The following is a 14,568-nucleotide window of genomic DNA, read 5'->3' as shown; positions in this document are numbered from 1 at the left end:
CTTTGAGCAAACTTTGCACTTTAATTATTTTGTATTTTCCCTCCATTACATTTATATCTCATTCTTCAGTTGAAGTGTCTCACAGGGTCCTGCCAACTTCTGCTCCATGAACAGTCAGTATTTGTTGGGGACCACCAAAAGGATAAAGCTTTGCCTTTTTAATTAACATGTGTAACTAAGAATTATTCTCCTCAATGATTGCCCTTACCCACTTCCCACTAAGGGAATGGATGAGTGATAGAGTCATAGAGTCCTAGAGCATGGAAGTAGATCCTTTGGTCCAGCCAGCCTACACTGACCATGTCCCCAAACTAAACTAGTCCCACTTGTTTGTATTTGGCCCATATCCCTCTAGACCTTTCCTATTCATGAACTTATCCAAATGCCTTATAAACTTTGTAACTGTCCATCCATCCACCACTTTCTCTGGCAGTTCATTCCACAAAGCAGTCTCTGTGTAAAAAAGTTGCCCCTCATTTCCTTTTTTAAATCTTTATCCCCTCAGCTTAAAAATATGTCACCCGTCCTATGGAAAAGATCCTTGCCAATAACCTTATCTATACCCCTCATGATTTGTATAGACCTCAACAAGGTCACCCCTCAACTACCTACCTTCAATGAAAGAAGTCACAGCTTTTCCAGTCTATTTTTACATCTCAAACTCTCCATTTACAGCAACATCCTGGTAAATCTTTTCTGACCCTGCCAATTTAATAATATCTTTCCTATAACAGGGCAAGGAGGACTGCATGCAGTACTCAAGAAGCGGCCTCACCTACAACCTATCCAACCTTAACATGAGATTGGGACTCAACAAGTGGAGAAATGCATCTCGCACAGTTAAATCTGTTTCCTATATATTTAAAAACAAGAAGTGTGTCTTACTTGGTGGTCCAATGAATATGTAGCTCTCTGTCTATAACATACCTGCAATCGTGGGTTGTTGGGACTTTGGCCTGAACTTGTTGTCCACCGACCACGTTGGAATGGGAGCTGCACATCTCCTGTACAGTTGGGATCAAAAACTATGTCTCCACAAGGAATCTGAATGTTCAAGAATTCAGCGGGACAACCAGACCCAGTTGCTTCCAAAATTTCATCAATGACATGAAACCCTGAAACAAAGTTGAAGAAAAATCATAGCAAAGGCTTCAGTCTAAAGAAAAACTGTATTTCTTCCATTAAGTACATACAAAAAAACTCGGCGGGGGTGGGGGTAAGAATTTGGTTGCAATAGGGCAGTGTTGCAAATGTGAGTATGAAGATTTAATCTGTTCAGTATTTATGATGCAGTCATCGACATAAATATTATTTCTGGTGTTTAAACATAGGAGCATTGGAACTGCTCAACAAAAAAAAGCCAAAATCCATAATTCACCTCCTGATAGTCTCACAAAGTAGTGATAATGGAATTACTGATGAACCATGGCAATAAACCTCCATGAACAGGTCTACAACATGATCAGATATGAGCTGAGGAAAATCCTCATCCGTAGGAAACATAGGTCCAAACTCACATTTCTCCCATGCCTGCTAGAATGACCACATATTGCATCTCAAATTATTCACATAATATATTCAAAATCCTCATTTTCTGAAAGAAGTTGAAGTGAATTTTCATTTGAGTGAATCGATATTAGTTTCTCCCAGCACCTCCCTCGGCCTACCCTTCCATAGATCTGCCATTCCCTTGCTTATTTCTATTGCTGATCTTCAGCAATGCAAGGTGCAGATTTGTTATTGCACTCAGATGTATTGGATTGTGTGCTGGGGGCATAATGGGGGAAATAAGGGTAACAAGGAAGATGACACACCCGAAAGAGCTTGCCTTGAGTTTCCCATACATTCACTACCAGTAAATGGAAAACTTATCCAAATTTTTGAAAATTATTTAATAAAGGCAAAATGTTGTGGATGTTGAAAATCTGAAACTAACACAGAGAATGCTGGAGAAACTCAATAGGTCTGATATCATCTATGGAGAGAGAAACAGAATTAATGTCAAAAATAGTTGATGACTTTTCAACCTTACAGAAAAACAGAAGATAAAACATGCTTATATACAAAAAAATGCGCAATATATTTGATCTATATATGTTAATATAGAGTCATACAGCACAGTAACAGACCCTTTGGTCCAACTTGTCCAAGTCTCCCAAACCAAACTAGTCCCATTTGCCTGTACTTGGCCCCATATCCCTCTAAATCTTTCCTGTTCATGTACCTGCATCAATCACTTTGTCTGGCAGTTCATTCCACATATGTACCACTCTTTGTGTGAAAATTTTGCCACTCAGGTCCTTTTAAAATCATTTTCCTCTCACCTTAAAAATACACCCCTTAGTCTTGAACTCCCCCCATTCTGAGGAAAAGATTTTGGCTATTCACCTTATCTATGCCCCTCATGATTTTGATCACCCCTCATCCTCCTATATATACATTTGTCATATAGTAATTAATATGTGACATGTATTTAAAATCCAGGCTTACATAGGTTTGCACACCATTGTCACGGAAGAGTTTACCACAATGCACTACAGAGCACTAGAATTCAAATCCCTATCTTTAATCAGATTAAAGACTTAACCCAGCCTGATAGATCACTTGGGCCACACCATCATCAGGCTATTGTTCTTTCGTGATCGAAATGGGGTTAGGTATGTTAGGTGACTCTCACACAGGAGCACTGTGATATGGGCCAAATGTCAATGAACAAACAGCACTCAGGCAGAAACTGTCATGAATAGATTTTCTGCCCTGAAGAACCACGAGCAGAGATGTCAGCCTTTGACAACGTTGTCACACAATGGCTAAACCACGATCCTGTTAACAGATCGGTAATCGAGAGGGTGATGAGTGCAAACTCGGCTGTGGCGTATCTCTGCATCAATTCAACAAATCCAGTAATTTATTTAGGAAAAGAATTAGAATTAAAGTAACATTAAAAGCCCAGATGATTCATCAATTTAAAAGGGGCGTAAGGGGTAATATTTCCATGCAGACGGTGGTGTGTGTATGGAAAGAGCTGCCAGAGGAAGTGGTGTAGACTGGTACAGCATTTAACAGGCATCTGGATGGATAAAGAGTAGGAAGGATTTAGAGTGATATGGGCCAAATGCTAGCAAATGGGACTTGATTGGGTTGGGATATCTGGTCGGCATGGACGGGTTGGATCGAAGAGTCTGTTTCCATGCTGTACATCTCTATAGCTCTATGGCTTTAAATGCTGTTCAGACAGTCAGCAGTCTGTGTGGCTCCTTATTACTGCATGGGCAGTGCTTAGGGTGAAATTCATCTGGGATATAGTGCATCGCTGATTCTGATCACTCCAATATTAATATATAAAGATACAAATTAAGAGCAGGAGAAGGCCATTCCGCCCCATGACCCTGCTCTGCCAGTCAATGAAATCAAATATGTGATTGTGATCTCAACTCCATATTTCGGTCTATGTCAGACAACCATGGATTCCTTTGCTCGTCAAGAATCTGTCAACCTCTGCCTATGTTGTGGTCATGTGAGAATCAGTTCTTCTGATTTCTTAGCTGCTATCTTTTTCCTGTTTACCTTCTTATTCATTGGAAAATTGACTGTATGTATAATTTACAGGTGAGTTGCTGATTCATGTGCCCAATCTTATCAGGAATCCATAGCATGCATGGAGACCAAATTCAGCCTTTATTCCGGTCTGTGCATACCCTCTCATCTCTGCAAACCTCACCCCCTTGAACAGTGTCTGCATTTTACAACACTTCAAATGCTTCGGCTGTGAAGTGCTTTTGCAATTACTTAGCACCTTTCAATTAGTAATATGTCTCAGTATGCTTTATAGCAGCAATTATTCAAAAAGCCATAGTCCTCAATGACCCCTTCTTTCACTGTTTTATGGAAAGAGACCGCCAAAGACTCACACCCTTTGTGAGAGAAAAGAAAATCCTTCTCATCTCCTTCCTAAATGTGACGTCCCTTCATTTTAAACTGTGTCCCCTAGTGGGCTGCATGGTTGCACAGTGGTTAGCACTGCTGCCTCACAGTGCCGGAGACCTGGGTTCAATTCCCGCTTCAGGCGACTGACTGTGTGGAGTTTGCATGTTCTCCCCACATCTGCATGGGTTTGCTCTGGTGTCCTCCCACAGTCCAAAGATGTGCAGGTCAGGTGAATTGGCCATGCTAAATTGCCCGTAGTGTTAGGTAAGGGGTAAATGTAGGGGTATGGGCGTGTTGTGCTTCAGTGGGTTGGTGTGGACTTGTTGGGCCGAAGGGCCTCTTTCCACACTGTAATGTAATCTAGTCTCTCCCACTCAGTCAACGAAAGCCTATTGTTGTGTGCTTTGGACTGCCTAAGTTCTAAGCTCTGGAATGCCCTCCCTAGAATACAGGAGCAAGGAAGTATTTTTGCACCCTTATAAAACAGTGTTTTGGACACTGATGGAATACTATGTGCAGTTCTGGTCACAACACTATCGGAAGGACACAATTGCAGTGGAGAAGGTGCAGAGGAGATTCATCATGATGTTACCTGGGGTGAAAAGTCTCAGTTATACAGTCATAGAGCCATAGAGATGTACAGCATGGAAACAAACCCTTCGGTCCAACCCATCCATGCCGACCAGATATTCCAACCCAATCTAGTCCCACCTGCCAGCACCCAGCCCATATCCCTCCAAACCCTTCCTATTCATATACCCATCCAAATGCCTCTTAAATGTTGGAATTGTACCAGCCTCCACCACTTCCTCTGGCAGTTCATTCCATACCCGTACCACCCTCTGTGTGAAAAAGTTGCCCCTTAGGTCTCTTTTATATCTTTCCCCTCTCACCCTAAACCTATGCCCTCTAGTTCTGGAATCCCCCACCCCAGGGAAAAGACTTTGCCTATTTACTTTATCCATGCCTCTCATAACTTTGTAAACCTCTATAAGGTCACCCCTCAGCCTCCGACGCTCCAGGGAAAACAGCCCCAGCCCGTTCAGCCTCTCCCTATAGCTCAAATCCTCCAACCCTGGCAACATCCTTGTAAATCTTTTCTGAACCCTTTCATGTTTCACAACATCTTTCCGATAGGAAGGAGACCAGAATTGCACGCAATATTCCAACAGTGGCCTAACCAATGTCCTGTACAGTCATGACCTCCCAACTCCTGTACTCAATACTCTGATCAATAAAAGAAAGCATACCAAATGCCTTCTTCATTATCCTATCTACCTGCGACTCCACTTTCAAGGAGCTATGAACCTGCATTCCAAGGTCTCTTTGTTCAGCAACACTCCCTAAGGCATTACTATTAAGAGTATAAGTCCTGCTAAGATTTACTCTCCCAAAATGCACCACCTCACATTTATCTGAATTAATCTCCATCTGCCACTTCTCAGCCCATTGGCCCATCTGATCAAGATTCTGTTGTAATCTGAGTAACCCTCTTCGCTGTCCACTACATCTCCAATTTTGGTGTCATCTGCAAACTTACTAACTGTACCTCTTATGCTCACATCCAAATCATTTATGTAAATTACAAAAAAATAGAGGACCCAGCACTGATCCTTGTGGCACTCCACTGGTCATAGGCCTCAAGTCTGAAAAACAATCCTCCATTACTACCCTCGGTCTTCTACCTTTGGATAGGCTGGGTTTGTTTTCCCTGGAGCAGAGGAGACTGAGGCAGGGAATCTGATTGAGGTATGCAGAGCAAATAGAGAGAATATTCTCTGCATTACATACTTGCCTAAGATCAAAGGGTATAAATTTAGGATGAGGACTAAGTGGCTCAGAGGAGATCTGAAAAATAAATTTCACCCAGAAGGTGGCAGTAATATGAAATGTGCTGCCTGAGAGGGTGGTGGAGGTTGGTTCTCGTCCCACAGTTAAGATGCATCTGGATGAGCATTGCAAAGGCCAGGGCATAGTATGGATCAAATACCGAGAAATTGAACTTGTGTAATTTGGTGTTTGTCGGTCGGCAGAGACATGGTGGGTTAAGGGCCTGTATTCATGCTGTATGACTCAATGAATCATTCCACCTCTCTATCTCTCAGTCCTCCAATAATATGCTCCTTCAAGCCTCCTTCTTTGATTAACACTTTTGGCCATCTGTCTTCAGCAATTAGAATCACCAGAATTGTCACGATCAGCAGGTTGTCAGGTTTTTTTTGGATAATTACAGCTATAAAGCATACTGGGACATTTTACTACTGGAAAGGTGCTAAATAAATACAAAAGCACTTCACACCCAATAAGGTACATTTATGAGAATTGTTGTGAGATGGGAAAGACATTCGATGGGATTAGGTGTACAGAGTTGAGAGGGGTGTTGTGGAGGGAATGCAGAGATACAGGTAGAGTCTGAAAGGAATCTTTGCATGCTATGAATTCTTTACAAGATCAGGCTCTTGAGACAGCAACTCCTGTTAAACTATGTCCAAATTTATTTCCAGGTGAAGTCACAAAATGTTTTGAAGTGATCTTACAGAAGAACACCTTCAAGCATTTCACATGACACAAAGTCCTTTCAAAGGTAAAGGCCAAATACAGCTGTAAATTATATACACAGTTAAGTTTTCCAGTAAAGAAGAAGGTAAACCTGTAAAAGATGCCAGCCAGGAAACCAGGAGAACTGGTTCTCATATCAGCCACAATAAAAGAACATGCATAGAACACAGATGTTAAAGATCTGAAATAGGACTGGGTTCAAGTCCCACCTCACCAGATATCTCAACAGGTTGATTAGAAAAAACAACAATTTAGCATTAGAAAATGCTGAAAGCACTCTGAATTCTCCAAAGAAAGCGAGATCCTTTCAGTTCAAAGAGCTCTCATGTGTAAAAGCTTTATTCCATTTTGTCATTATTCAGATGCTCAACATTTTAGCACTGAGCCCAAATACATACTGGGACTAATGACTTTACTCAAGAAAATACTCGATCATTGCACATTCAGTGAAAATTGAGGTAGTCCTCAAATAACATGACAGCTACAATCCTGAAACTCAGCACATTAAACAAAACCATGTTACCGGCCTGATTTGCCAAGGTCTGCCTGACAAACATTCATACTTATAAACAGGATCTCATAAGGGCAGGTGATGGCTTAGTGATATTATCACCAGCCCATTAATCCAGACACCCAGATAGTTTCTGGAGACTCAGGTTCAAATCCTGCTACAGCAGATGATGGAATTTGAATTCAGTGAAAAATATACCTGGAATTAAGAATCTGATGATGAGTATGAATCAGTTGTTGGAAAAACCCATCTGGCTCACACATGCACTTTAGGGAGGGAAACTGCTGTCCTTATCTGGACTGGTCCACATATGACTCCAGACCCACAGCAATGTGGTTGACACTTAACAATTAAGGAATGCCAACAAATGCTAGTCCAGTCAATGACACCCTCATCCATTGAATAAATTTAAAAAAAAACAAGGCTGCATTTTTAAAGATCTGACACACAATTGTTTCCTATATTTGAAAACCTCTCCTTTATGTTGTCCCACATTGTGTTCTGACCTGCATTAAAAATCCATGATGCATTCATCTCGCAATGCGGAGGCTGACTGATTAGAAACATCCATTCCCAAAGAAGCCTATATAAAAGTTTGGGATACATTCCCAGAAGTCATCCAGACTAATCTGGCAACTTTTTAATGGAATACCTGTTCCTGCATTGTTTGGCTTCTCCTATACACACTGTCCCTGGTTCACAAACAGGTTCATGAACTAATTGCATAGAGGCCAGTATCCCATCACCAAATCACCCTTTATTTTCCTTTGCAAAGTGCATTGGCTGTGGCCAACCATATTGGAGTCTGCCCCTGAACTGAAGAGACTCTGAATCCCCTCTTTGTATATTTTTTTCTGTATCATTTTCTTTTTTGTTTCCCCCAGAGCTGAGGAGATTTCAGTCTCCTGATTTTATATACTCTTTTTTTTCTCTTCCTGGTGGTGGTATATGAATAAAGTTTTCTGCACTTGATATTTTTTCATTGTGTCCCACACCTATTTGAATACGACATGGGTGCTGGGATGAAATAAGCACTACTGCTGTTTGGTAGCAACATGGCGGGTTTTAAAATTTTTAAAAATCCCCTGTTATATCTGTCAGCCAGGCTTTCCTGATTGGCCCAGGTTAACAACTGGTGAAGGGCTTTTGCCTGAAACGTTGATTCTCCTGCTTCTCAGATGCTGCCTGACCTGCTGTGCTTTTCCAGCACCCCACTCTCGACTCTAATCTCCAGCATCAGCAGTCCACACTTTTGCCAGGTCAACAACCCCAATCAAGAATCTCATACTCAACAAAATCCACATGATTCTAATCACTACAGGTCACTGAGACACAAATTGAATCATATGCAAGTCAGAACACAATGCATGACAATATAAAGCAGTTGTTCATAAGTACAGGAAATGTTCATATGCTTGATATTAATTTTTGACCTCTGGATGGGACTGCATTTGTTGTATGAGCATTCGTAAATTGAGGACACCCTCTATACTGAATAATGCCAACTCCATTCTCATTACTAGGGGATCTTTGTCATTTATGGGTAACTCTTGTTGACATCTTTTATTGAACATTTGAAACAAGGCTCATTGACATGTAGGATTTGACATTGATTATTAAACACACAAAGAGAAAAAAGATAGTGAAGGTGGAAACAGCTGAGTACAGGGACTTAGAAAAGAAACACTGCCCTCTGTGAGATAGGATGCCAATTATCCATTTAGAGTCACTCTAGCATTGTTAACATATCAGTGATCAATAAAATTCACACCATTGCAAAGTAGGCATGTGTTATTGGAATAATAGAGAGCAAAATAAAATCCATATTACTGTGAAACTGCATTATTTAAAACTGCATTAATTGCAGACTTTCTGGACGTATACCATTAGAATAATGGAAAGTAAAATAACATCTGTGTTATGACAAAACCATGCCATTTAAAAGGGCACTAATTAAAGACTACCTGCATCTTTAACTGACAACTTTCACATCCTGAGGAATTGCCATACCTTTTCACAGATTGTGAAGTAATTTTCAAATATAGACGTTCAGGAATACAGCAGCCACTTCCACATGACTAGTTCCATTAACAGGAATGAGATAAATTACTAGATTTATTTTAATAATATTAGTTGAGGGATAAATATTGGATGCAGTGGCTGCAGTGGAGTTTGGAGCTGGGGCTGAAAACAATGGCTTTAATCATTTCAATCTTTAATAAAGAAATTAAACAGCTTACTGATATGATTTTCCTTGCGATATTAGTCTTGTTAGGTACAAATTTGTAATTTTTGTACATTGTTCTTTTATTCCTGCTATCATTATAACTCCATGAGAAGAAATGTGAGTGTTCATAGCATCAACAAAACATTGCAATTTAACCTAGAAATAATCTTGGCTTCAACCTAGAGGTAGGGTCAAACTTGAAAGTAATATACCAACAATGTATTGCATTTATATCGCACCTTTGAACACAGCCTGAGTTGCTTCACAGAAGTATAATCCAACAAAACTTGACATCAGGCCAAAGGAGGGGAGATTAAAACACATGACCCACCCAAAAAGCCAAGGTATAGTGAGAGTGTGACACCAATATAGTGACAGATAATCCTCCCCCCACTCCCCCAGGTTTCTTGGAGTGTGCAAACTTACATGTCACTCCTGCCCCACAGCAATACGCCCCTGAAACAGAGAAGCAAGCAGTTCACTTTAAGGGCAATGAGTTTTGGTCTTGCCAATGATGTCCATGTTTCAGGAATGAATAAGGAAAAAGATCAGGTAGAGATCTGTGGTCCAGAAGTATGGCTGCATTAAAGGTTCTTTGCTGTACATCTCTAGTTTCTAAGATTGGTTTCAGTGTAAAGTAGATTTACTCTCTGCCTGTGACCATATGTTAGTAACCTAAGTGTACAAGAATGATACCTGAACTTCAGGGGTTAAGTTATGAGGAGAGATTATACAAATGAGGTCTGTTTTCTCTAGAATTTAGAAAATTAAGGGGTGATCGGAGCAAAGATATCAATAGGGCAAGACAGGGTAGATAAAGATAGACTATTGCCATTGGTCAGGAATTCTACAGCTTGGAGGCATAGTCTGAGTGTTAGGGCCACATGGTTTAGGAGAGATGGTAGAAAGCACTTTGACACATAAATGGTGATAGATGTTTGGTACTCTTCTAGAAATGACAGTTGCTCATTTTAAATCTGAGACAGATACATTTTTGTTAGGTAAAAGTATTAAAAGACATGTGCCAAAGGCAGGTAAATGAAGTTAGGCCAAAGATCAGCCATGATCTCCTGGAATGGAAGTATAAGCTAGAGGGGAAGAATGCCCTACTCCTGTTCCTACGTTCCTAACAAACATGTTTTTACTTGACTAATCATGACTTTGAGTTTATTTTGTAATGCTCTAACAGTCTTAGAAATGTACGGCACAGAAACAGACCCTTAAGTCCAACTCGTCTATGCTGACCAGATATTCTATATTAATCTAGACCCATTTGCCAACATTTGGCCCATATTCCTCTAAACTCTTCCTATTCATATACCAATCCAAATACCTTTTAAATGTTATTATTGTAACAGCCTCCACCACTTCCTCTAGCAGTTCATTACATAGACACGCCTCCATCTGCATGAAACAGTTGTCCCATAAATCTTTCCCCTCTCACTTAAAACCTATGCCCTCTAGTTTTGAACTCCCCTACCCTGGGGAAAAGACATTGAGTATTTACCCTATCCACCATATCCCTTATCCTCTGATGCTCCAGGGAAAACAGTCTCAGCCTATTCAGCCTCTCCCTTTCGCTCAAATCGTCCATCCCTGGCAACATCACTGCAAGTCTTCTCTGAACCCTTTCAAGTTTCACAACATCTTTCCGATAGCAGGGAGGCCAGAACAGATTCTGGTCTCCAAAAGTGGACTAACCAATGTCGTGTACAGCTGCAATCTGACATCCCAGCTCCTATACACAATGCACTGACCAATAAAGGTGTGCATACCAAATGCCTTCTTCACTATCCTATCTACCTGTGACTCTGTTTTCAAGGAACAATGAAACAGCACTCCAAAGTCTCTTCGTTCAGCAACACACACCAGGACCTTACCCTTAATCAGTCCTGTCCTGATTTGCTTTTCCAAAATGCAGCACCTCACGTTTTTCTGTGAAAATGTAGGAATTCTATAGACATCGCCAAAGTTTCAGTCAGCTTACCAAAGTAGACAAATAGCACAGTTCTGTTTCTGTCACATGGTATTCCCGACATTCCCTGCATTGCTACGTTGCTGATGTTCCGGGGATTTGGTAACTCGGGTTCTTGTACAGCTTCGAGAACTCCATCAGCATAATTGGCAGGCAGTAAGCGTACAAAAGGCACATCTGGATAGAAAGCAGCAACATAATAATTTTGGTGAATGATTTCAAAGCAGACCTCACAAACCTTTGACAAACATGATGATATAAAGTACAAGTTATAATTTGCAGGCTGGACTGAATAGGTTGGGTTCTTTACTCCAATAAAGAAGTAGACATTGGGTGACCTTACAGAACCACATTAAAATTAGGAAAGCCTTCGATAGGGCACAGAAGATGTTTCCACTTTCAGGAAGACCAAAATTTGGAGATATAAATGTAGGACGATCAAATAAAGTCCAGAAGGGGCTCGTTAGGTTGGAAGCTGATTAGAGAATCTGAAAAATGAGGGCACAGTTTACTAGGTGAGGGGCTAATCATTTAGAACTAGATTGATGAGAAATTTCTTCATTTAAAGGGCTGTTGATCTTTGAAATTCTCTACCATAGAAAGTTGTGAATGTGTTATCTTTGAATATATTAATGGCTGGGATAGAAACATTGGAAATCAAAGGTCACGGGGAGCGAGTGGGAAAGCAGAGTTGTTTGACCCCAAAGTCAACCATGACCATAATGAATGGGGGAGCATACTTGATACACCAGATTGTCTATTCCTGCTTCTAGTTCTGATCTTGTGTCTTTGATATTCTTTCACTTACCGCTACCATAAACCTACATTTCTCCCGTTATTGTTTCCGATGGTTGGGTCATGGACATCCATTGGCATGGTCCACATTTATGGGCTAAATACAGCAATGGTTTGGGAAATGTCTCCTCAAGATGGCTGATCTAATGTTTAGAGACTGACAATCAACCTGTTGGATCACATGACAAGTGTATCTCCCATGGCCAACAAGTCAGGCACAACAGTCAAAACTAGAGCTTCTGGAATGGACACTACTCACCGCACCACCTGCTCCAATTTCTTGACAATTACTAATAAATCTAACTGGGAACTGAGTGAAAATATCTTGACCCAGGAAGCCACTACAGTTGGGAACTCTGTCATATGGTGCAGTTGAGGCAATTGGTAAAGTTAGCTGGATGGCTGCTTTGCCATGCAGAGTAACGCCAACAGAGTGGGTTCAATTCCTGCTTCAGCTGAGGTTACCTTGAAGGATTCTCTTTCTCAACCTCGCTCCTCACCTGAGGCATGGTGACCCTAAGGTCAAACCATTACCCATCATCTCTAATGATAGAGCAGTTCCTATGGTATGGTTAGATTCTGGTGACTTTACCTTTAATTGTCAAAGGGGGAAGCTGGAAAAGAACATGGTAGAACATAAAAAATATGCTAGTGTGTTAAGATGAAGTAGCGTTAGAGGAAGTCCATGTGGAGCATGGATCAGATGGGTTGAACGGCCTGCTTCTGTGCTGTAAAATTCTACATAATCAATCCTATTATTAATAAGTGGCTCAATTGACATTCTAAACCCTTATTTTACAAAACTTACTTCCTGCCACCTTTCTTTCCCAGCTCATTTATTCAAATGATGTGCTATTTTAAGAACTGCACATTCTGTTTTACGTCTGAAGCAGGTGAGTCCAAATCAAAACTCCAAAAATGTTCTTCCTTTTGCTTCCTTCTCCCCTAAAGGTGTTGACTATTTCACTTACGCAATGTCCCAAACACCCCAGTAATCCCTTGCATTCTCAGCAAAGCTAGTGCCAAAAAATTCAGGCATGAGTCATGAAAAGTCATTGAGTTCAGACAACCTGTCCAACTGTGGCTGACTTTGTAGCCAAGTCCAATGTTGTCCTCAACTTAGCAGCCGGTGAGCATCGCTAGAGAAATGTTAGGGTTCCATAACATTGCTTGCTGCTGCTGAATTACACTCCCTTTCTTCATGTGTGCTCTACTCATGCCAGGTCTTTGAGGAGAAAGTGAGGACTGCAGATGCTGGAGATCAGAGCTGAAAATGTGTTGCTGGAAAAGCGCAGCAGGTCAGGCAGCATCCAAGGAACAGGAGAATCGACGTTTCCGGCATCAGCCCTTCTTCAGGAATGAGGAATTCCTCATTCCTGAAGAAGGGCTGATGCCCGAAACGTTGATTCTCCTGTTCCTTGGATGCTGCCTGACCTGCTGTGCTTTTCCAGCAACACATTTTCAGCTCTGCCAGGTCTTTGGCCTATTCTCTGTGGTTATTTCAACCTGAGCTGTTTCCTTGGCAGATTTTTTTTATCACTGGTAGATCACCATTGCATTCTCAGGGGCAAGGTATGAAGGGAGGTCCCAGCCGGAATACAGGAATCAAACCCATACTGTTGGTGTCAATCTGAACCATGAGTGAACCAACTTGAGCTAATCCGTCCTTCTCAGAAGATTCTGGGGCCAATACTGTGGTGAAACAGGCTCCCAGTGAATTGGCTGCCAGTTTTACGTCACACCCAATCTTCCTTCCAGAGAATTCCAAGGTATAATAAGCTCACATTCTTTTTGACGATTTATTTCCTAGTTTTGCTGTCACTTTTATTTGTACTTCAGGTGGAAAAACAAACCTTGTCAATGTTTTCCAAGGCAGAGGGAAGTCAAAACTGGCAAGGTGAAAATAGGCTGCTGACTCACGATGAGTTTGCTTTGATCTCTGGGACTATTTTCACTCCCTCTATTCTAGTGAAAGTGCTCTCTGTTGATATCAGCAAATTCAGCAAAAATAACAGGGAGTGAAGTTGGAACTCTTCCTCATTTATGTGGTTTAGTGGCTTAGGAACATGACCAAACTGAATGTACTGTCAACTCCATTTTGCTGTTTGCCCCTTCATAACCCTGAACGCCCTTGTCTATTCAAAAAAAATCTATCACCTGCTTATCCCCAAGGCATGGGAATGGCTGTGTTGAGTGATGAAGCACAGAGCACCATTCAGCCCATTGTACCTCCGTCAGCAATTCTATTCACTAGTCAATACCAAACCATTCAATGGTTTCATAAACATTGGCACTGACAGACAAAAAATGTTGCAGCTCAGGGTGTTTCACAATAGATCATAAAATCCCTTAGTGTGAAAGCAGGCCAGTCAGCCCATCAAATCCACACTAACCCTCCAAAGAGCATCCCACCAAGACCCATCCCCTATCTTATCACCTTACATTTCCTATGGCTAATTCACCTCGCCTTCACATCCCTGGACACTCTGGGCAATTTAGCATTGCCAGTCCATCGAACCTTCATATCTTTGGACTGTGGGAGGAAACCGTAGCATCCGGAGAAAACCCATGCAG

General features: G+C 41.3%; 1 protein-coding gene across 2 annotated transcripts in view; it reads right to left on the bottom strand.

The window, feature by feature from the left end:
• LOC140458457 (dual oxidase 1-like) overlaps positions 1–14,568 on the bottom strand; it is a 118,650-nt gene that overhangs the window by 88,521 nt on the left and 15,561 nt on the right. For both annotated transcript variants that reach the window (XM_072553062.1, XM_072553063.1), the window contains 2 exons: positions 11,212–11,376; positions 928–1,115 (listed from right to left, as the gene is read on the bottom strand). In XM_072553062.1, coding sequence (XP_072409163.1) covers positions 928–1,115; positions 11,212–11,376 — 353 coding nt within the window. The remainder of the gene's footprint in view (positions 1–927; positions 1,116–11,211; positions 11,377–14,568) is intronic.

This window comes from Chiloscyllium punctatum, chromosome 33, assembly GCF_047496795.1.
Source record: "Chiloscyllium punctatum isolate Juve2018m chromosome 33, sChiPun1.3, whole genome shotgun sequence".
NCBI lineage: Eukaryota > Metazoa > Chordata > Chondrichthyes > Orectolobiformes > Hemiscylliidae > Chiloscyllium > Chiloscyllium punctatum.
The sequence above is the reverse complement of the archived record's forward strand: the minus strand, read 5'-3'. Positions and strand labels throughout refer to the sequence as shown.